General features: G+C 37.2%; 2 protein-coding genes and 1 long non-coding RNA gene across 4 annotated transcripts in view; 2 read left to right on the forward strand and 1 right to left on the reverse strand.

Moving 5' to 3' along the window:
• Positions 1-6,871, forward strand: LOC100743854 (nuclear factor related to kappa-B-binding protein). Of its 2 annotated transcripts, none has more exons than XM_033319677.1 (11): positions 1-264; positions 1,075-1,323; positions 1,387-1,619; positions 1,705-1,970; positions 2,105-2,457; positions 2,546-3,968; positions 4,059-4,379; positions 4,457-4,646; positions 4,718-5,510; positions 5,596-5,907; positions 5,992-6,871. In XM_033319677.1, exons 1-11 carry the CDS (start codon positions 259-261, stop codon positions 6,424-6,426), a joined length of 4,581 nt encoding a protein of 1,526 aa, XP_033175568.1. In that variant the 5' UTR covers positions 1-258; the 3' UTR covers positions 6,427-6,871. The 2 variants fall into 2 exon arrangements, with proteins under 2 accessions (XP_033175568.1, XP_012238462.1); XM_012383039.3 differs by having other exon boundaries at positions 5,599-5,907.
• The window catches only part of LOC100741135, a 27,914-nt gene continuing 10,364 nt past the window's right edge, over positions 6,725-24,274 (reverse strand). Inside the window, exons 6-9 of the mRNA XM_003487776.4 lie at positions 8,793-8,873; positions 8,138-8,512; positions 7,625-7,837; positions 6,725-7,542 (exon numbers count right to left, since the gene is read on the reverse strand). Coding sequence (XP_003487824.1) covers positions 7,210-7,542; positions 7,625-7,837; positions 8,138-8,512; positions 8,793-8,873 — 1,002 coding nt within the window. The 3' untranslated portion in view covers positions 6,725-7,209. The remainder of the gene's footprint in view (positions 7,543-7,624; positions 7,838-8,137; positions 8,513-8,792; positions 8,874-24,274) is intronic.
• On the forward strand, positions 10,136-10,875 carry LOC105680479. The gene is made up of 2 exons (XR_001102127.3): positions 10,136-10,284; positions 10,610-10,875. It is a non-coding gene; the product is annotated as an uncharacterized LOC105680479 (long non-coding RNA).

Genomic DNA, 24,274 nt, shown 5'->3' on the forward strand with positions numbered 1-24,274 from the left:
CGCTGTATTCCACGCCATGACTAAAATTTGTTGGAAGAGTAGGAGTGCAGTAGCTGTGACAGGTCAAACGGTGAATAGCGAAATTACTTAATATTCACTCGTTCGAAGGATTTCTCGTATCGTAACAACGTTGACAGATTTATCCTCGGTTCGTTATTTCTGTTTCGTGAATTATCGGTAGCCGCGAGGATTTGCTATTTTCGTAGGAACTGCAGAACTTGGAAGACAAGAGGAGAGCAAGCGCAGAAACTGAAAAGAATGGAGGTTGGTTACGATTAATTATTTCGAAATTTATGTCCGTATGATCGATAACACTGTATCCTTTGGAAACGCAATGTACATACCCTGTGTCATGTTACTCCTGAAAAAGAAAACATTCATTGTTGTTCCTGGTATATTCGTTATTTCAGTTCTTCTAATTAGATAATTAGTAAATTAAATAATTAATCGTCGAATGCACGCATGTTCTCCTGACGTGTTATTTGCTATTATATGGTGATTGTTTTCTTATCTTTGATTAAATAATAATCACGTTCATATTGTATTTTTTAATTTTTGTGTATTCATTGTGACATAGAATGTAGCGCGATAAATTAGATTTTTCATAATTGTCTTTGAAAATCATTTAATTTCATAAAGGACACAGGATGTCTTGGGAGAACTTTAATGAATAACTTTACTAATATGTTTGATAGATCATTGTCAATCAAAAAAGTTTTACATGCTATATTGTTTCATTCGTTTTCCAAATAATCGTTTATTCTACCAAGTACCATATAAAATGCAAACTAAAGATAAACGGCAGAGTGTTTATGATGCTTAGTCTGATTTTAGATACATATGCATGACTAATACAAATAACATGTATTACAAGTGACAGCATCGGAAATGAAATTTCTAGAAAGAAATGGCAAGAATCATTAAAATATCAAATAAATTTATATTTATAGAATAATATGATCTGTTTAGTTCAGATTAAGCTACCAAATATACTAGTAAAATTATGTGGTTTCTTCTTGGCACACCCTGATGTTTATTCTGCTATGTATTTTTGTACATATATTGTGATTATAGGTGGATGAATGTTCAGCTGGTGGTGATAGTGGAGCCGAAGAAGATGAAGATGATGCATCTTCTCATGGATCTAGAAGTAATAGTAGTAGTAGCAGTATAAGTGGAAGTAGTACTTCAACCGATAGCGGAGATGATAGTGGAGAAGAACATGGCACAAGTGGCAGTGAAAGTCATAGTTCTGGTGAAGAAGATGAAGATGAAAATGAGAACACAGAATACTCTGTCAAAGCGGAGAGTCCAGATACTTTGGTGCTGTCTGAAATTTCATATTTTGTGGAAATACATTTTTGTTAACAAAAATTTCGTTTCTAGAAATGGGAAACATGTATTGCTGTAAACACTAAGATAAAATTACCACAAGATCTTTGCGAACATGTAGCTATTTTCAAGGAATTTCTGGATTATCCTTATATTTGGAACGAATGCCTTACCGAAAATCAAAGAGAAGCTCTTTGCAACCTTTTACCAGCTTTCCCAAAAGACTGCGATGTAGAAGCTGAAACAGAGAAAACATTGCGTATGTTATTCGAACGTGAAAATCACAGGTTAGATGCAACTAATTATTTCCAGTAATTTTTTGAAAGAAATCTATTTTTTTTATAATATTGTTTTTATATTTATCTATATCAGATTTGGTGTAGCACCTTTGGATGCATTTCACAGTCATCTATCTGCTGGTCATTACCGCCCAGATATTAGAAGAATGTGTAGTTTAGTCCGTAAGGCACAGCAGAGAAGATTACTATTCGAGGAACGGAAAAGATCTTATGAACTAGCCAGTCAATTACTGAAATCTAGAGAAAGTTTGCTGTCTAACGCGTATAAGCAAGGTTTTTGTCAACCAGCGCAACGCACGGTGTCAAAGGTCCAATGGAGGAAACCAAAACCTGCTATGGGTAAGTTAAGCTTCTGCTGTGATTGATTGTAAAAAATTTTCTGGCTGTTTATACTTCCCCCACACTCCAGCCGTTTGGCAGAGAAGTATGTAGTAACTTCCGAGGGGCAATACTAACAAGCAATGAACCGACAGTTGAAGAAAAAACGCAACTGCGCTATTTGGAGGAACTGAATGCACTGAGGACAGAGCTCGGAGCGAGCGCAAAGTTAGCGGCCGACACAACGTCCGAGAATGAAGAGAACTATCCGCACTATCAAATGTCCGGCGCTAAGCAGAAGAAGAAGAGACGCACTTTGGTTGGAGTTCAAGGATTGTCCATTCGGGGTTTGCAATTAGATCATCTGCTTGAGTTTACTCGACCTGTTTTCTCCACGCTGCAACGAGCGGAATATGCCACGAATAGGTCTCTATTTATTCGCGAACAGACCGAGGATACGTATCGCGAAATGTTACTTGAACATAAAAAGAGAAGAGCTCGGCGTGATGTACGTGAAATAATTTTTTAAGAAATTAAGTTGTGTGAATAAGAAATTCAATCATATTAGAGTACTAATGTTTATCATATTTTTTTAGGTTCATCCGGAATTAAATACACAAGGTATCGCTCTTGCTGACTTAACTCAAAGAGCACAAATTGGACAGAAGCACAAAATATCAGTTGGCCCTACCATACGTATCACACCAGCGAAGAAACGTATGAAATTGGAGCAATCACCACTTTGTCCACCGGCGCCAAGATTAACGAATTCTAATTCGATAAAACACGAGAGTGATAACAGTGATTATTCTCATACGACGGATGAAAACAGACATTCCAATACATTGGATATAGATCATAGAATGTTAACGCCAATTAAGTCAGAACCCATAGATGCATACGAGATGCATCAGATGTCCAAAAAGAAGTTAAGTCCCATTACATCGAAGATTAACAAATCTTCCATGATAGTTACGCCAGAAATAAAGAAAGAGGTGGAAGACATGGAGTACGATGACATAAAAACGGAACTAAGTACGGGAGTGAACGAAGACGCCCCGTTAGAAACAGAAGAAGAAGAGGAAAACGATAAGAAAGAGCTTGATTTGGATAGCATCGACATGATGCAGCTTCCAATACAACTCGACGATGGAATTGATATATTGGATGATGTGAAGTGCGAAGATGAAGGAGTTATATCGATACCAGATAAAGAAATCGCTGTTCCATCTAATGAAGACGCTATCGACATTAATAATGGGGCAGAATTAATGCAGGAGACACATGCTTGTTTCTTCTCGCTGTTAAGAGATGCATTTACCTCAAAAGGTGAATACAGAATGAGCACAGGAGAAATGAGGGATGCTATTACTCAGTGGCAAGGAAACCCCATTTCACCATTAAATGATTGGTATTCTCTGGCATCCTCTTGGCCAGCGTTGGTTCCATTGGCTTTAGGATTTCTTGCTGGGGAACTCACTTACTCTCAAGAGATCGGTGACCGACAAGAAAGAGAATCAGAACTTGTTCCCTATTTAGAAAACAAGGGAAATGGAGTCTACGCATGGATCGGAGCTGGACGAGACTCAGACTCTCGTCTGTCGGACTTATGTGCAAAGTTCTTAATGCACAAAGATTCACTAGGTCTACCGTCTGCAATCTCCACTTGCTCTCCAGTAGCTGTGAAGCAACAAAATCAAGTGCCTCAAGCTAGTAACAGCAACGTTAACAGTAATTCTGGGAGTGGGAATGTAAATTCGAGCGGCAGAGATAGTAGTCCAGCGATAGAATCGATCAGTGTCGATGGTGGATCTATCAATACTGTTGCAGAATGGGAGCCACCTCGTGCTCTGTGGCCCACAGAATGGAAGGTTCGACCATCCACGGTGGAAGAACGAGAAGAATTTAGGAGGCAGGAACGTATGCGTTATGCTGCTCCTCATAAAGCATTTACATATAGAATGCACGGTTATGCCTCCGTCGTAGGTCCGGTGAAAGGCATTTATCAACACAATGTTGGTATGTTTGATTATACAATCTTTTATAAAAAAGATATATGTGTATAATTAAAGAAATTATTATTTATATTATATTTAATTCGTATAACAGCTTCTGGTTTGACCAAAGCTCGTGGACATTCGTTGTTGGTAGCAGATCGGCCAAACTTTGTGACTATCTTAGCTTTAGTCAGAGACGCTACTGCAAGGCTTCCCAATGGTGAAGGAACTCGGGCTGACATCTGTCAGCTACTAAAAGATTCTCAGTACATTAGGGAACAGACAGAAAGTGATGATAAGGAAGGATACTTACATTCTGTCGTATCTGGAGCTTTGGACAGATTGCACTACGAAACAGATCCCTGTGTACGATATTACCCACGACGCAAGGAATGGCTATATCTTCATCGAGCTCGTTCAGAATCAGAATTTGGTTTGTACCTTATTGAAATGTATTATTCTTATGTTATATATTTCATAGATGACGTCATACATTTTCTTCTCTTATAGAAATGTATCATCAACAACTACAAGGTGTTGCAAAGAATAAGAAGAATGGTGGCAGTATGTCTCGAAAGGCACTTCCTCCAGTCATAAAACCGGCTAATGTTAATAAAGAACAATCTCCTAATAACAGTAAAGAAACTACACCTAAAAAAGAAAGAAAGGCCACATCCACTACTCAACCTGTTATTTCGAGGTAAATATCAAATTTTATCGTGTGAAAAATGTTTTGAACAGCATATCGATTGTACGCTTTTCTTTTTACAGAAAAGAGCAGAAGAAAACCGAGGAGAAAAATATCAATGATCATTCCGCTACAACAGAACAATCGGCTGTAGTCACAAACGTAGTGACAACAATTAGTACGCCAGCGACTTCAGTAATTTCTATGTCAGGTACCACCGTTCCGGTTACGTCTCTACCTACGTCTTCTACTTCTATTAGTACCATTACCGTAGAAAAGGATGTAACAACTAGTGACGTAAAACCACAAATCACTACAAACGTTCCGGCGAAGAAGGCAGCGAACATCGGTGGAAAACCGGTCGCTGTTGTAAAAACAAGTGCTCAAAGTTTACTACAATCGAATCAGCAGCATTTTCCGCATCATCAAATTCAAGTATCAACATCCGCTGGTCTACAAACTATTAGATTATCTGGACATTCTGTGCTACATTCTGCACAGCCTGTAGTAGCCAGCAGTGCTTCTAATGTAACAAATGTAACCACCAATTTAACCACTATATTGCCTCCTACTAAAGTACCAAGTCAACAACAACAACAACAACAATCGCAACAAACACAACAACAACAACAAACAATAGTGACTAATCAAGCGGGAAAAAGTATCTTGCAAACTGCTAATATAAAACAGCAACAATCTCAACAACAACATGTACTACCTGGAAAGACATTGTTAGCTTCTCAAATAAAATTGGTCAGTTCTGGACAGATCAAGTCGCTTCTTACGAGTCATGGACTTCAGGGTCAGACAATATTTATTAAACAATCATCGCCATCCAGTAATCAATCACAACAAATACAACAGCAACAATTAAAGGTACGAATTGTTCAAGTAGGTCATCATTTTTTATTTTAATGACTATTAATAGCTTTAACGATTTAATATATTCATGTAACTTTAGCAGCAACAACAACAGCAACAACAAATCCAACAGAGAGTTGTTACCAATCAACAACAATCGTTACAAACATCTGGTATGCAACGCATAATTGCACAGATAGGAGGGAAACCAATCGCAGTACAGATTCAACAGTCACCGCATCAGCAACAACAGCAGAAGATATTGGCCAAGGTTCTAACCAGTTCTGGTAGTGGCCAACTTATCTCGGTAGAAAATCTCCTTGCTCAGAAAGGATTGAAGTTGGCGACCACAACTGGCCACGCTAATCAACTCAACAGACAAGGGAAGCAGGTCATACAAACTCAGTATCAGGTATACTCTCAATTTAAATTTTTATAATTTCTAATTTTAATTCTAAATTAAATTTTTATGGAACATTTTCAATGTGGTGTTTAGGTAGTATCGCAAGCGCAGACTTCTTCAGGTCAGTCGAAGATCATAGCCAGTACGCAGCAACAACAACAGACACAGCAAGCACAAACCGTTCGGATGGTGACAGCTCAGTTGGCTGGCAAGCCAATAGTTTTAGCAAGTGGTAACAAAAACGTAGGAGTTGGAGTGAGCAGCGGTGGAAGCGTAGTACTTGGAAAGCAACAATCATCGCAACAGACACAGCAGCAACCTATCATTTTACCGAGTCAGTTACTCAACATCAAAACGTTGCACGGTTTGAAGGTGATACCGACTCCTGCCGGATTGAAAACTACGGGTGCAGCAGTCTACGCGCGAGTTATTGCTCCAACTACCATAACTTCGTCTCAATCGACGGGAAATCAACAGCAGACTATTCAAACGCAACCACCGAGAAATAACACCTACAGTACACCTTGACAAAATTGATGTCGCTGTCTTTTTTCATTTATCCTCGTTCCAACTTATTTTAATCTCTTATAATTCTGAATTTTCTGACGAACACACGATTTATATGTATAAAAACAAAACGTAAAAAATGAAGAAGAAACGAAAAGCGTAATAGATTAGTAAAGCTTATACATAGAATTGCGTTATGTTATGTACTATATTTTAGGTCCGGTAAAATGAAAAAAAGAAAATCGTGCAGTTTTTTCGACAGGTTGATCGGGATCAATGCTATATCAGGACATTTAAAATGAAAACACACGCGGTCGTGAAGATTTTTTTATATTAAGTGTCGAATTATTTACAAATGCATGGTACGATTTTAAATACAAAACCACCGTTTCTTCGTTCTCTTGTATCAAGAAGATTCTTGCAGCATTGCATGTAATACATAAATAAAACTTATTACATAACGGTATCATTTAAATTATATTTTACAAGTTCTCTTTGTGCATCGTCTCTACGTTGTAGGAAAGTTTAATTATGAAATACCTAGGCAGCAATAGCCACCGCGTCTTTGGTCCGTTTTCTGGTAAGAGGATATCATACGAAAGACATCATTACAAAAGTCATTGATCTATGTACAAAATTTCACGAAATACGAAGTATAGATTCATAGAAAAAGATACAGAAGAAAAAGCACCTGAACAAAAGGTGCATTTATGTTCACAAAGTTAAGAGTGCATGATGTTCGTTTAACTCAATATCCTCTTCGCTGTAGTGTCAACTTATTTCCAAAAGAAATGGTCCATATAATTATGTTCCCTCGGAGTTCCATATATCTTGGAATATGTCTATTAGATTGTTCACACCTATCAAGTATCCATCTTCATGATTTCCGACTTTCCACTCGGCATCGTGACAAATCCTTGGCAAATGTTGTGGTAGAGGTAACGTTTTAGCAAAATCAATCATCCAAATGCCAGCATTTTTGGTATCGTGAACGAACAACAAGCTAGACCCGACAACTTCATGCGAGGCAAAGAACGGCGATGCTTTCAGCGTAGTTCTAATCGCCTTTAGACGTTGGATATACTTGGGTACAGCGTGTTGATAGCCTTCCACGAAACGTCTCAGCGCCTCCGTAACCTAATTAATTAAAAAGCCGATTTTAAAATCAGATTACTATTATGATCTATCAACTTGATTCATTGGTAAGCTATCGACAAACCTGTTCCCGAGTCCTCGTCGTTTTGAAGTCTTTCGACGAACCTCCATGAGCAAGTTTAATACCTTCTACGCGGAAGCCTAACGTAGCTGTACTGGAAATCGTTTCACGCCAGACCATGTATCTTGGTTTTGTGACTCCTTGCACTCGACGTTCCTCAGCACTTGGTGCAGATGGGTCCACTTGTATCATTTTCTCGTACATGTCTTTTCGTAACTACATGGAAAAATTAAAGATTTGAAAAATTGAAATTGAGTTTCAAGAATTGAAGAACCCTGGTCCTGCTATTCTCCTCGCTTCTTCATATTTTCATTGATATCTTTCATTCAGATATCTTCCTTGTTTTTCAAGTGCTTTATTTATAAAAGTTGTGGAATAAACAAAAGATAGAAAAATTATATCGAATATTTATATTTATATTGAATAGCAAAGTTAAGAAAAAGTATGTAAAGTATAAAAAATTTACTTTATTTACAATATTATTCGATGTTAATTCATATTAAATTAATATCATACCTTAGGTCTTTCTTTGGCTTTCGCAAGTTCCGATTCCAAATACGTCCTGACTCCAACTTTGCAATCCATCACACAAGGATGTTCAAAGTCTCCGAGAAGATCTTGCAGCTGCAAGTAAGATGACACTACGATCCTCTTAGTCACATTGTCACCATTACCATCCTTTTGATGTGTTTCGCCCGCATCATGCTCCTCGACGTTCCCTTCTTCTGTATCGTTTACATCTAGAACACCTTTGAACTCTGGAACGTACGGCCTCAATACGTCGTTCATTAACAGACGAAAGCAAGCTTCTTCCTGAGGGCAGAGTTTCTTTAGAATCGTCCCTGGAGTGGGTCCCGCTCTGAAGTTTCCTTGATGACCCGCTAGTTGGACCTAAAATTAATAGCAAAATTTTGTATTATAAACTTTTTAACACTAATTGTACTATTTACTAGTAGAATTTCATATCAGAATTGTTATTTAAAATATTAATTTATGAGTTTTTTTTCTGGCAAAAGGCCATAAGATAAATTGATGAATCGAGTAAATTTTATTTAGTTTCAGTTTCTTAATATTAACTGATAACTTTCATGTTTCAACCAATATCTGATACCAATTTTGAAGTATTTTAATTTCTTTCAAAGAACTTAAAAAATAGAAATAACTTACTTACCCATGGATACCGTTGTTTCTTGTAGGTTTGGAAAAAAGGTGTCCAGTGAACTATATTCCTAAGTTTTCTCCATCCTGACGACTGAAACAAAATTAAACGAGAATCTCATCAAAAAGCTCCCTTACCTCTTCCATCGTCACTAATATTAAAATCAAGTTTCAACTTCAACCCAAATATCGATTCCAAGGAGACTTTATTGTTCAGTAATAGAAAGAAACATTTAGTATATCTGGAAGAACACAGTTTCCCGTCGTTACCTTCGACGTCTTTTTCTCATTTGACCTATCCGTGTGATCAGAATCCCATTCAGAGCTCAAATCGTCACCACTGCCTTCTCCCCATTCCAAGTTAATCTGAGGCACCTCTAGCAGCCTCAAATACTGCTGGTATCCTGAACAATTCTCCAAACAAGTCTCTTCCCTATTACTCTGACCTTTAATGCACTTGTTACACTTGGAACTTCTTTTATGATCCTCAACCCCGTTGCTTCTCAAGGATTTATCTCGTTTATTTCCTTCCAACTTCAAATCACTTTTCCCGTTATCTTCGCATTCAACAAGGCTACCATTTTGCAGTCTCTCAACTATACAGTTTTCTTTCTTTTCATCATTTTTATCAACTTCCTTGTAACTATCAGTCTTAACTTCCAGCTGACCTAACTTATCCTTCTCAAAATCCTGGTTATCATAATTATCCTCGGATTTCTCTTCATTATGAGTCTGTTCTTGAGACTGAGAAAGTAAGTACGAAGGCGATGGACTTCTAGAAGAGGAAGGTGAGCGACGCTCGGCGATGCTTGAAGAGAATCGCCTCGAATGTCTTCTACTCCTTGACCTCATCATCTTCCTCTGAATTAAGGACTTCCTGTCGCATTCTTCAGGTTCCATGCAATCTTCCAGTGTCGATTTTGAGCAGATCACTATCTTTGGTATCGTTATTCTGTCGTAAGTCTTTTGCATCTTTAATTAAATCAATTATCAACGACGACGAAGAATTTATTTAATGTAAGAAATCTTCCTGCGATATCTTCTAAATTGTTCTATGTAGAAATAGTTGATGCCTCACCGAAATAAATTGTTTCGAAGGTGTAACGCGATAGAGGTGTACGGTGGATACTGACTTTGAAGAGATTCATGGTTCTGTCGTATTGTCAGAGGGACAATTCCGCAGCGGAGCGATGGTTGGACGTAAACAGCGACGTGTCCCAGTTCTTCGAATCCCGAATTGGATGCTAATGAATCGCGCGTCAATGGAAATTCTCGGAGGAGGCTTTCACGCCTTCATTCAAGGAACCTTTTACCTTGTCATACCTTTCTTCTTTTTTTGCTTTGGAACGTCGTCTTTTTAAATATTTCATTAACTCGCAGCTTCTTTTCAAACACTTTCAAGGATAACTCTTCTTGAGAAATCTAAAATCTTTCGGGCGAATCTTCTAATTTTGCTTAGAATTTTTCTTTGAATTCCTCAAAGATATAGCAACTCTTTCTATAAGGTTTTCTATACGGTTCTATAAGGTTATTTTTTCTTCAACCTCAAAAAGTGTAATATTCTTCTTTTAAAAAATTCCTGCAAGAAAATCCAAAAATTCTGAAAAATTGTCCTCTACAACTTCTTTCAAATCTTCCCTTAATTAAGAATTCTCTGTTAAGAAGGCTTCTTCTCAAGGGTCCTTTTAGTTGGACACTTATTCTTCAACCTCAAAAAGTGTAATATTCTTCTTTTAAAAAATTCCTGCGAGAAAATCCAAAAATTCTGAAAGATTGTCCTCTACAACTTCCTTCAAATCTTCCCTTAATTAACAATTCTCTATTAAGAAGGTTCTTTCTCAAGGGTCTTTTTAGTTGGACACTTTTTCTTCAACCTCAAAAAGTGTAATATTCTTCTTTTAAAAAATTCCTGCGAGAAAATCCAAAAATTCCGAAAGATTGTCCTCTACAACTTCCTTCAAATCTTCCCTTAATTAAGAATTTTATTCGAATTCTTTAATTCAAAATTCTCTGCGAATTCTCGTCTAATTTAAAGGAACCTCGAGAAGAGATGATACATTTGCCAGTGTCTTAGTGATTTTCTTCGAGTCCGTAGAATTCACTGAAATAAAAAACGTTTCGACGGTCAGTGATTATCCCCGATATAACTGGTAATCATCGAGACACTTTCTCTCTTTTTTAGCCAGTCTCTATTCCGCGCGTCACGACGATGACGAACGCGCCCATGATGATCGTTCCTCAGGGCGATCGAATCGTGCCACGCGGCCCTCGGTTAATTGGCAAGCGATTCGATAACGGTAATTATCTTAATCACAAGCTGCGGTCGAATCGAAACACCTGGATCGACTGGTAGCCCCGTCGTCCACCCACGTTGTGGCCTCTTCCTCGAGACGAAGGCGAGCTGGAAAGCGAGCCGATGCGTGTGCCACTTTTTTATACCACTGCTTGTCCGTTACACGAAATTCTTCGTCTGGTCGATGCACCAATTATTCTTCAATTTAATGCTAGATGAATTTTAAACGAGATTTCCAGCTCTTCTTTGTTTCAATTAGTCCTTCTCGGTAATCTCTATTTCTTTGATCGATTTTTAATAGGATTTTGTTAATAGATTTCTACCTCTGTTTCGTTGATTCTCACGAGGAAGTGCAACAAGCTCTTATTTTTAAAACAATGACTACTTGTTTCCAATTTTATAGAAGTATCATATAGTGTACTTTGCTGTTTCTGGCCAATTCCTGGAAAGATTCCAAGGAAATAATCTTTATTGTTTACAATAATAATAAACTTCGAGAAGACTTGTTCATGGCAATTGTTATTTATAAACACACAGATTTATCTTCTGTATATTTCTTCGATAATCACCTCGGTCTTTCAGAAACAATTCGTCCTTCACTCGAGTCAATCGAATAAAGTCTATTTGCAATTTTATACTTCTATCAATTACAATTATGTTTGTAATCGAAAAGAGAAAGAAAATTACAGTTGCAATTTTCTATTGTTTCCTGTTACGCTTTAACGTATATCTATAAACTTTCTAGAAAATTATCTACCCTCGATATCCTTTGCACCAACTTCTTATCCTTCGCATCTAGCTAATCTATGCTTCGATACTTGTCGTCTTGCTCTTTCATATATAACTGAGACTCCTTCGAGTTCTAAGAATACCTTTCATCGGCCGACCATATGACGCAGTCTACGTAATTAATTAATGACGCAAATAAATCACATAATTAATTCAATCAGGTGACAGGGCAGTGTCTGAAGAGGCGGAATTATTAAACGAAGAAAACAGTTGTTTACAGAGGATTTACAGTCCAGTCACTGTGGATAAATAACCGTACGGCTACGTTTGTCGAATTTCAACGCATCTCACGAGTAATCGTCGCCGTTTACGTTCCACAATCAACCGATTATGTAATATCACTGTAAGCAAACGTGACGCTTTCCAGTCGTGATACATTCACGCAAGCGGAACGCCGTGCCGCTTCGGATTCCTCGCGTTACTCACATGCTTCTGTTCCCTCGGAGGAAGAAATTATTGTAGAATCGCGGATAATTTATTATGGATGATCATCCTCTTTCTCTCATTGATCCATTCGTTCATGACGGTATTTACGAAGATACGTCCGGATATTTTTCTTTTGCATTGATTGTATAGGAAATTCTTTGAAATCCACAGCTATATCTGGAGGTTTCCTCTTTCGAAGTATCGTAGGTATCGTAGGTGCGATAGTTTGAAGATTAAAGATATTTCTCCTCTTTATTAATCTTTTAGAATTCTTGGCATTTTAAAAAAATTCAAATATTTGCGATACGTCGCTTCCAAATTGAATCTGTAGTTTTTTAAAAACCAAAGGTTTCTTGAAAATCTTTGAAATTCTGTGAAAATATCTGTAACAAGCTCCTTTTCCAAAATGAATATAGAATTCTTGGAAATCCAAAGATCTTTTCTCTCATTAATTCTTCAGCATTTGCTGAAGCTGTTCTTTCAAATTAGACACGAAATCCTGAAAAATTCAATGAAAGTTGACTTATAACCAATCTGAATAGTACCACAGATTTATTCATTATCCATTCCTTTAATATTCATGTGAATTAATGTGGAAGAAGATCATTCATTAGGAGATCACCTTTCTTGGTTGATTACTTGGAACGTCGAGATAGGATAGTGGATCGAGAGCACGTGCTTCGCCTCTATCAGCTCTTACATAAGAGGAATTATAGTGGCGTTTCTCTGGACCGTATTACCTGGTGAAAATTATCCACACGAACCTCAAGGCGCATCCGGTCGCAAATCTATGAAACCTCCGATTGTTAGTCCGGTAATTGGTCTTATTTTCTCACGGATACGTGATGCAACGATCGTTCTCCAATTCTTCTTCTCTATTTATCCAAGCACGTTCGACTCATTCGTAGATCTTCGCGAGGAACGTTACAAACTTACAAAGTATCTGTTCAAAGTTAATTCGGTAAAAAAGTGTTTCAGGATCTATAAAAAGAACGTAGAAGATTTTTAATAATCTTCGAGTATTTCAGTTCACCAAATCCTTAGATAGCTTCTATAATTTCTTCAAGTTCTTAGAACCGTATTATCAAGATACCTTTGATAATTTATCATGCGTGTGAAAATATCTGTCTTAGAATAAATCTCTTCGCTTAACTTCCTTCGGATCCCTCCACTTTCAGGAGCATCAACGTCTACTAACTCTTCCCTTCGTCGATGGAAATTCCAACGTACGCACTCGTCGAACGATGAATGAACAACAGGTAGCTTCGCAGCGTTTTCACTTTCTTAACAGTGTAAATCAGAATGACGTAATCCATCACACGATCGTAGGCGAGAATCTTAAATTTCCTCCTCTGTTCCTCCACTTCCAAATGCTTCTCTATTTCTCGATTCAAATTTCAATCCAACGAACGATGAACAACAGATGAGTCTGCAACTTCTTCCCAACAGCATAATTACACTCTATTTATAGATTTTGATAATCTATTATTGAGTACACGTATACGAATATGCAAGTATATGTGCACAAGTATACAACTAAAAAACATGTAGAATTTTTTCCTTTAATTGCTTCTTCCAGATTACTCCGTTTCCACAAGCATCATCGTGTACTAATTCTTCCCTTTGCTGATTAAGACTTCGATCTACCGATCCAGCGATGAACAACGAATAACAAATCTTCTCCTACGTATACTCGACCACTGCACGTTGAATCGTCGTAAATCACGAAAAACAATCAACGGTGTAAAAGCGTCTCGATATCGATCTCGAGTCAAGCTATTGCAATCTGTTTCCTGAGACCAGGAACAATATTCGCGAACGCTAGAGACGGGTGGATTTTTAATTCGTTGATGTAAGCGGTTACCGGACGAGTCAAGCAACTTTTTCTTGTTTCGAGGCGCAAATTCAGCACGGCGGCGACTCGAGGAGAGTACAGCCGACTCGACGACGATCGAAATGCGTCATCGACTAATTAACTGACGTTCGCGAGCGTCATTAGCGTAATTATCAGGAGTGGACGAAACGCTGGGGCGATCCAGAGGTCGGTGGGCCTACACGGTTCGCCGGAAGTCAACGTTCTCTAGCGTTTGCTTTGCGTTTTTATCGTTTCTATGGATAATTTTAATCCTTTCACGATCGACGTTATATACAGGATGGCTCGTAAACTGGCGATAGGATTTGAATACAACTGGCTGATTGTACGTGAAGGATGAAGTCGAAAGTATAGGATAAAATGTTCGCATATGACGTTTCGTTTCTGAGAAAATCGAGTTTGCAAAATTTACGAAGTATACTTGAACTTGGCCAGATACAGACTGGATACGAATAAACGATCAGCAGGAGATCATTACACGCGCGAAAATAAGTCAAAATTGTGAAATGAGATCTTTCCGTTCGAGCCGTCATTTTCCAGAAAATAATATTTTAACGTATTCCGTTAAGAACTGGTTTGGTACGCGTGCGTGCTACATTCTCAAATGTATCTTTCTCGAAAAGAAAGCATCATACAAGGAAAATTGTATTCCACGTTTTTAATTTATTTTCACATTCCGTTCAACTCCTGTCGGGATAGTTTAAGCAAGTTTAAGCATATTTGTCAAATTCTCAAACTCGACTTTCTCGATAATGAAACGTCGTATGAAAGAATTCTATTTTATATCTTCATATTGTTATTCTTCGTAGAATCACTGTGCTCGCAATTGTACCATCGGTTACGTACCACCTTGTATATTCAATATCGTATTTTAATAAGTCATTAATTAGCCAAGCCATAAATACGTCAGATGGTACTAAATTTAGTGTATTATATCTCCTCTGCAAAAACATCTGAAAAAATATTCTTTTATTATTCAAAACTAATAAAGAAGACATTTTTTCACAATCCAAGGAATAATTCGGTCCTGAAAAGACTTTCGATCACTGCTGTCGAAACTCTCCTATCTGAAGATCAATAGACTTCTTTAATTATCTTTCAAAGTGTTCTTGATTGGAGATTCGAATTTTAGAATTATATTTAGAGAGGGTGTCTCTCAAAAGCATCGTGGATATTGAATAACATAATATTGAAACTCTCTTTCTTTAAAGATCCTTTGGGTAATTCTAAAATTATTTATAATTACGTAGAGAATAAATATTTAATTAGAAAAGAGATCGATTATTTGGAGGAAGTTTAAAATACTTAATACGTATCCTTACAAGAGAGAACAGTGTCTAAATTCTTCTTCTTCTTTTGAGAAACTTGAAAAATCCAGTTATCGGATGAGAAGTATCTACGATGTCTGGAGAAAGAAACGAGAATGAATCGTAATGAAGATGATCGTGAAATATTTGCATATATTCGTATCCTTTTGCTTCTTATTTTTCCATTTCCATCGATTCTCTTCGTTTTCTCGCGAAAAGCTTCTTCCACACTAAGTGACGCATTAAACGAGTGCAATTGATTTTAAACGAGACGTTTAATTATTCAATTTCACGTGTTCAACGATAAACGTTCGAACGATGAATTCGCGTACTCGGCGTGTCTCGTACGATTGCGTAATGATCGCGTAGAAATTGGGTCTCGCGTTCGAGCACGCGTAACGTTTATGGAAATTTTACGATATTCATAAATTCATACGCGCTTTATTATCAGGGTTAAACACGCATTCGCTTTTTCTGTCTTTCAACCTCTCCGCTTCGTCATCTCATCGAAAGCTAATCCGCTTCGTCGTCTCTGTTTTAAAAGAAGCATCGACTAATCCTCTAAGTTTTTGGAATTCACATTCATCGATGAAGATGAGTTTGAATGGGATCTGGAATTTTTGTACGATTATAGTTGTGATAGGAATTTTTCATGGATAAATGAAAATGAAAATTAGAAGAAGAACCTTTGATTATAGTTTTCCCCTTTTCCAAGTTCCAAGAGCTTTGTTTCGTCGTTTCTTTTCTCGATTCGCCAACTTCGTCGCTCCTCTTTCAGGCAAAGCATCGACTAATCCTCTAACTTCTTGGAAGTCAAATTCATCGACGAAGATGAGCTTGAATGGGATCTGGAATTTTGGAATTTGTAGTAGGAATTTTTCACGAATAAATAGTAGTAAGGAAAATAATAGAAGGACAGAAGTCAAAGAAGAATGTAGGATCAAGATTTTAAGAAGAAATAAGTTGGATGAATCTGATCCAAAAATAAGAGAAACGCGTAGTAAAGGATTTGCTTTTAAAATAGATTATAGTCATAGATAAGAACGCGTTGGTTATCATAATGAATTGGTGAAAATAAATGTTTCTGAAAGTTTGAAAAACATTGAAAAGATTAAGCTTCTTCTGCTGAAGGAATAAAAATAAGAGACTAACTGTAAGAAGGAAGATATTCTTCTAGAAGAAAAGCAAATAAAGAAGAATACGTAGTATATCTAGAAGAAAGAAAGAAGAATACTTGGAACGACGATTTGGAAGGACTTCTTCGGGAGTTTTGAAAGAAACGGAACTGAGGAAAAGCTGTATCGAAGAAGAAATAAAAAGGCGAAGAAACGAAAGCGAGAAACCCTTGACCCAGATGCTATACATTTAAAAAAATACTCGATAACGTGGTCCAAGGCTCGTACGTCGTGTAAACCACTTGGATTGGTAAAAATGGACAATTAAATGGCTATACGACGATGTCTGGATAATAAATTTTACTTGCAGACGAAAACTAATTTAAGATAAGTTCGACCTAAATAACCAACCATATAAGAAACTCCGTATATTGTGTCACTACTGAAAGCCGTGTTCAGAAGTTAAAAAAACATTATCTGTACTAAAATACTATAAGAACATGCTACATATGGACATTATATCTATTCTACGCCTTAAAAAAAAAACTTTCGCGTCAGTAACGCTGATTTGCGTCACGAACTAGATTCAGCCCTCTCAAACTTTGCATTCAGAAGGTGAATTATGCTTTTAATTGCCACATACACCAACGCTTTCTCACGTATCATATCACATAAATAGAATTATTATCTCAACTATAGAGAATTTCTCATTTAGGCTTGAATTCAGCCTACAAACATTCTACTCGGAATTATACTAAAAATAACAGTAGATCCCTACTTTTATGTCAGCTAGGCGATCCAGCAACGTTTATTTCCACCTGCAGATGGAACATATTTCCAGCGTCACGAACTAGAGTCAGCCCTCTCAAACTTTGCATTGAGAAGGTGAATTATGCTTTTAATTGCCACATACATCAACGCTTTCTCACGTATCATATCACATAAATAGGATTATTATCTCAACTATAGAGAATTTCTGATTTAGGCTTGAATTCAGCCTACAAACATTCTACTCGGAATTATACTAAAAATAACAGTAGATCCCTACTTTTATGTCAGCTAGGCGATCCAGCAACGTTTACTTCCACCTGCAGATGGAACATTTTTCCAGCTTAATTGGCCAGAACGCGACAGAATTCGACTCGACTATGTCGGCATTCCTCTTTTGAAGAAAACTAGAACGCGATCGACTGGCGATCGATTAGGTAACGTAAGATCGAAAAGGGAACGGCTGTTAATTGAGGCTGCACCGCCTCGTTGGGACCACCAGCCATGCTCCTTCTGCAATTGCAGAAACTCGGTGAACTTCGGAGAAAAAGTCAGCCGACAGAGGTGCAACCAGGGACTTGCAAGAATTTAGGCCTTAAGCCTCGTTCAAATTAGTCGAATGACTTCTGTTCAAGTTGTTTCAGCTGACTTCGATAGTATACCTAATAGAAAATAGAAAGGAAGTAAGTTACAGTTATGTTGGATGTATGTAAAAATGTTGATTATAATGTGAATTATGCTTACGAACATGACAGAAATGTTATACGTACAAAGTGTGAGCGAATATAAAGTTCAAGAGAGATTCAATTGCTTTAAAACGACAAGATCAATCCAATATCAGTATCTTATTTCAAGACAGGAAATTGGAGGAACCTCAACCTTGTTTGATACTTGGAGGCACATTTCTAGTCAAACGAGACAATAAGTTTATACTTTAATAAAACGTTTCAAGTTGTTTGAAATCAAGTAGCTACGATACAATAAGAACGTTGAATACAGAATTCAGAGACTGTTAGGATACTTGAAGTCAAATAAATGTACAGCATCACACTGATGATGGGATTTGAAGTTTTCGAGTGGCTTGAATTTAGGTAACTTGATTCGTCTTAACGAGGACTTAGTGTTCGTCGAAGAAAACAGGATTGGTCAATCGGTTTTCTAATCGATCATCCGGCTGTCCATGGGCCTGCATTTAATTACCCGCCGAATTGTCCCTAGGCATACGAAATGAGAGTGAAACCGATATCGATTGATTACGAAATTACTTTTCGATCCATAGATCAAAGATACCTCGAGGCGACTATTATTTATTTAAGAAGGAATATCATTGATCAATGAGGCAAAATTCAATCTTACAAGAGATACGAGAATTCTTCCTTGGCTCATTTTAGTCCACTGCACGCTTATAGTAAATTGCTCCTAGTTAATTATTGGATGACTCGTGTATCAGTCCTTCTGGTTATGGTATGATTGAGAGCTGCAGAATGGCAGTGAATAGGCGGTAATTAAAAAAGGAGCGGAGACGAGCCTGGAGGGAAGAATCGATCAAGAAGAGGTCGACTGTGTCAGCTGAAGTTACGTTTATAGAAAAGTATTTGAAGCACTTTTACAACTACGTATCACAGCAATAACAATAAAGGTAATACGTACAACATATTACTCAATACAAATTTGTTTGTAATATTAGTTAACATAAATTTCCTTAGATCTTAGTCTTCTCACCAGTATACATATGACTATAGTATTTAACATAAATCTTTGTGTTAAAAGAATTTCCATAAATTTCTGAAAGTTGCATCTTGCTGCAAAAAGTTATACAATATTCTTGCTCCTTATAGACCAACTTCTAATTGTAATTTTTATCTTAAGGATCTCAAAAGAATCTGTTCCTAAAAGACATACCTTTTTCCTATCAACAACTAAAGGACTCCTTTGATAATCATCGACGATTCCCAACAAGCAGTCGTCGCATCTGCAATAAAGATTCCCACTGGAGGCCGAATCGCTAGATAGAAATGAATTATAGGTGCTGGCACTATTTTGACTGTCCATGGAATCTGTCCTTCTTAAAAGAAAATTCTTCTTCTTGCCTCCTAGTCGGGCATCAGTCTCGCGATCATCTTCGTGAAAATTTTGCTTCTCGATTTTCGCCAGAAGAATCTGTTCCATCAGGTTCAGTGTCGGTGGTGTGAATAACGTAGGCGATACCGGCGTCATCGAAGCCTCTTCTTTCAAATTCTCGGCTTCGTTCTTCTTTTCTCGATCCATATTAATGCCTCGCGGTGATCTACGTTGCTCATAAGTTCACTTCGCTCGGACTAATCTGCAGACCTTCAAATATCTTCGCAATTCAGATTTCTCTTGCTTTTTTGTCGCACACATGCACGCCGGTTGAAGAGAGAGAGATTATATCTCTTAGTTTCAAGTTTCCAAGTTGCACTCTGAATTCTAGAACTAAAAGTTTCTTAGATACTAAATCTTTGTAAAGCGAACATTCAGTAGATTCGAAGTACACTGGATTCTCTTTAATCCTAAATTATTTGGATCCTGAGTCTTTCGTAGTCCTATATCGTTTGGAATCTGGATCTTCCCTAATTCCAAATTCTCATTTCGATTCTACATTCTTTTAAATCCAGGATTATTTGCATCCTAGATATTAAATCCCATAGCTTCCTGATTCCTTTGAAACAAACGAATAAATCTTCCAGACTTTGGGTCCTCTTGTACTTGGAATTCCTTGGCTCTCTTAAATTACAAATTCCTCGGATCTTCAATTCTTTCCATTCTCTGCATCTTTCATACTATAGATCTTCCTGATCCTGCTCCAAAGAATTAAAAATCCAATCTCCTTCTAACTTCGGGATCTCCTTACATCTATAATTCTCTACTTCTTGATAATTGAAAAGAAAGGATAAGAATATATAAATATACTTCAGGACACTGGTAACAGACGCTTGGTAGAGCTATTGATCTAATCGCAGTACCGCACCATTTATCCTGTGAGACAGCAGCCTTAGTCACAGTTAAACGTTTCATTAATCCACACCACGAATCAGTTCACATCTCAGGTGAACAATGACTAGTCCGATCCCTTTCACCATTCTGCCATTCACGACCACCTGCCAACTTTTGTCACCGACCTGTTATAGTATTTCTTCTCTCTAATGATACATCTCATCGTCGACCTTGACGCGACCAAGGCTTTGATTAGTGCCGCGTGAGAGTCACTACGAAGATCAGTTTCTACCAGACTGTTCCTCATCGCAATCGAGACTCCACTAAACTCTGGACAACCAAACAACTCTGAACAATTATTGAATTACAAAATGTCGCCGTAACTCGATACGTCTTTTACATAACATGACTCGATTAAACGCAATTAAAAGGAATATTCGAGAAAAAAGAAACTTCAAAAGCTGCAAAGAAGAAGAGACCTCCGGAGAAGACTGAATTTAATCCTTTCACGCTTGAGCAAATTTGCTACGCATAAATTTAGCAAATTATTAGCTAACCGAGCGGCAAATGTATATGAAGACGATACAGCAAAAGCAAGATAAATATACATTTGTCGGTTTTCTGATTTTTATATCGCTTTATGTTTTAATAGGACTTATTGTTGAAAAGGAAATCGATTTACTTTACTATGCGCAAAGATACGTTAATTTTTAAAAAATAAGTAGCAAATCCAAGGAGTTTTCTATAAAATTAATATCGTGGAATGACTAGCGTTCTGACAATCTGTATTGTAAAATATTCATCACAGTATATCGAATTGAAAAATTGTCTTTCTATAAAAAACAGAAGATGCGACTTATCATATTTCTTCGCAGAAGTCTTCATTTGTCTTCGGTAAAACTGGCTTTGATTTCAATGCCTTGTGTCTTCGTTCGAACACATGCGTCTCCGTTATTGATAATTATTACAGAAACAATCCTCCTTACGAAATAAGCGAAGTTCAATGTTGAAAACCCTGCTTCGTCAAGTGCAATTTTACTTTAAGGTTTCTCTTCCTCCTGAGAATTCTCTGGGAATTGTTTTCAAGTTATTGACAGAAGAATATCCAATAACTACTATTGATATCAATGACGACTTTACTTAACAATGAATTAGAAGAATAAAAGAAAAGCACGAGGACATGGAGGATCGGGAACAGCGTGCTCGAGGCAGCCCCGGTTGCACAGTTTTCCTCTACTGACCCGAATTGACCGCTTCCTGTTACAGTAGTCTCCATGATATAGCGTGGTTCTAAATTGAAGCTCCGATTCATGCAGTATCACTCACGGCCGCTCACAGTATTCTGCTGATTTTAGTGGGGACCGAATCAAGGCTAAGGTACAGGTCATGATATCCCAACAGAAGTCTCCCCTCCCTATCAATTAAAAAACGATACAAAGGCATAAAATAGAATTTCTAGCAATTAAATCAAGAGAAACGTTCTGGGGATAGAAGAATTCGATAAAAGAACATTAAAGAGGAAATTTCAGTGAAGAAAAACGTACAGAATAATGGCATCAGAAGCAACGTCAGTAGTAGAGAAAACAAACGCCATAAAAAAGATAATTTGCAAGAGTTACAAATAGTGTTTAACTTCCTCTTCGTTTCGAAGAAAATTACGCTTGTTTTCGTCGCCAGTGTTCGGATGAATCGACTAGGTGAATCGGCTGGACAGGAAACGAAAAGTGTATGGTTACATCCTCTCGTTACCGTCCTCTTGCGTAATGAGCCAGTATTCGATTCGCTGATTGACGTAATAATGTGTTTGTCTAGCTCCTCGACACCGCAAATATCTGTCTATCTCGCTTCGAATGGAAAAGACTTGATTTCTCGAATTCTCGGCACGTGTGATCATAGATGATACTTGAAATCACTTGAGACACCGATGCACGAGGATTTCGAGAAACGAACGGATACAAAGGAATTCGATCAATTGATCAACATTCTAGAATTCGTAAGATGAACTGCGATAGAGATCCATCAAATTTTCTTCCGTTTCAACGTTGATCTTTAATAGTAAAGAAAACCGAAGATACGAAAGCTAAATTGCAAATGATAATTTGACTTGATTAAAAGACATTTTGCATGCTACGATAAAAACACAGAAACAGCTAAATCAAGAATATAGGATGTGATCTCTCTGATCCGAGCTCTTTGACTTTCCCCGATGTTGTCCATAATATTAATCATTCGCTTGATCGTTTTGTTACGCTTTTTTGTGTGCTTAGAAACCGATTGCACGATGTTGAACTATTATAATATTGGTTTCTGCCAAACAACGTCATTTGATGGCCATAAAACTTCCTTGCGAATTATACTTTGAAATATTAGACAAATTAGTCATCTCCTCGTTCGTCGAATAAGATGAATAATCACTAAACCTCCAAATAAAAATTTAAATGCCACATACGAAAGTAAAAAAAGGAAAATAGAAATAGAAGATAAGTATTATCGCGTGCCTTGATATGGAAACGTCGCAATTGGCGACTCTCCTATCAAACCAACTGATGATAATTCGATCGAACAAACGATTAAGGTTTGTCTGATGATTTCTAATCTAATATAAAGATGGATAAGGAGCAGTGTAGAACAGCTGTTCAATAAATATCCACTCACGTCGACGAACGGATAACTATCAAAGAGAAAACTATTCAAAACCGTGAGTTACCATTAAAGGAATTCGATGGCCATTTGATACATGCAAAATGACGTTCCATTTGAACGCACTAGTTTAGATCTGTACGAATCTTCTATTATCCAAATGACGATGAGTTTCTTTGTTGATATCTTCATAATGATAAGGACAACAAATTACTTGATTTTGTCGCTGTTATCATTTTCTAAGAGGCAATATTTGGAGTTTGTTGTTGTCAACAAGGATCACGTGCGTTCCTATTTCTGGGAAAGGAAAATATAATGAGAAAAGATCATTCATGGTTTGGGTTTGGATAGATAGAGATATAATGATTCTTACATGAATTTCACAACTTTTACGATATCTTCCATTTATACCAATAATGTCACTCTTCTCTTCTTCTTGTAGCACACATTTCTGTATGAAGAATAAAAAGTCAAAAGAAGAGTAACTGTTTAGGTACATTTGTGAGGACAATCCTATTCCATATGAAATTCCAAGGGGAATTCTTCAAGTAAAGGGAAATTCCAGCAATAAAAAAGCTTTGCTTGAACAAAAGAAAATGAAAATCAAACCAGGAGATGCTCAATGTCTGTAGGTATTAAAACCAAATTATAAAAATCAAATTTCAAATGTAGAAAATCTATAATTGGTATAGTAAGTTATTAATCAAGAAAGGAAGATGTAACAAAAAAGAGGAAAGAAATGAAATTGATCTTCAACAAACAGTAAGTTACCGATCAAAGCGGATGAATGAATTCGAAAAAAAGAAGAGAAGAGAAATGAAAAAAGGATCAAGACAGGTGAGTTGTGAGCGTATATGATTTACTTTCCCTCGTGGAAAGGTCAAGCTACGGTTTCGCGACCGGAGGCAGGACGAACTATCGCCTTTTTCGGGTCAGCTCGCGAGAAGCAGTGAATGTTTCGAAAGCGACAGGCGGCTGCAGAATTTACAAGCGCTCGCGATATTATTTTCAGTCACGGCTACCGAGATGTTTTATTCATAACGCGTTTGACACAGTCTCTGCGCCCGCGCGGATTTTTTTTTCAATCGAACGGATCTCTGGCCGTCTTCCCTATCTTCGATACATTTCTGATATCCACGTCGATAAAACAACAGTCTGATAACGTTCTCATCGGTGATTATTCAGGAGATTTGACAACTGGCTCCATTAATTAATAATATAGGATTCCAATGAGATTCCGGAGGATTCTGCAAGGAATTAAAATTGCGAAATTTAAAAACTATCGTCTAATAGCTTGGAAATGAAGTAATTTCGAAGGATATAGAAATA

Source organism: Bombus impatiens, unplaced genomic scaffold (genome assembly GCF_000188095.3).
Source record: "Bombus impatiens unplaced genomic scaffold, BIMP_2.2 scf_0203, whole genome shotgun sequence".
Taxonomy (NCBI): Eukaryota; Metazoa; Arthropoda; class Insecta; order Hymenoptera; family Apidae; genus Bombus; species Bombus impatiens.

What these genes read in the sequence shown, in the direction of transcription:
- LOC100743854 (XM_033319677.1), top strand. An exon ending in CATTTATCAACACAATGTTG is followed by an intron (nt 3,969 to 4,058) that starts GTATGTTTGATT and finishes TTCGTATAACAG; the next exon opens with CTTCTGGTTTGACCAAAGCT. An exon ending in ACTCAACCTGTTATTTCGAG is followed by an intron (nt 4,647 to 4,717) that starts GTAAATATCAAA and finishes TTCTTTTTACAG; the next exon opens with AAAAGAGCAGAAGAAAACCG.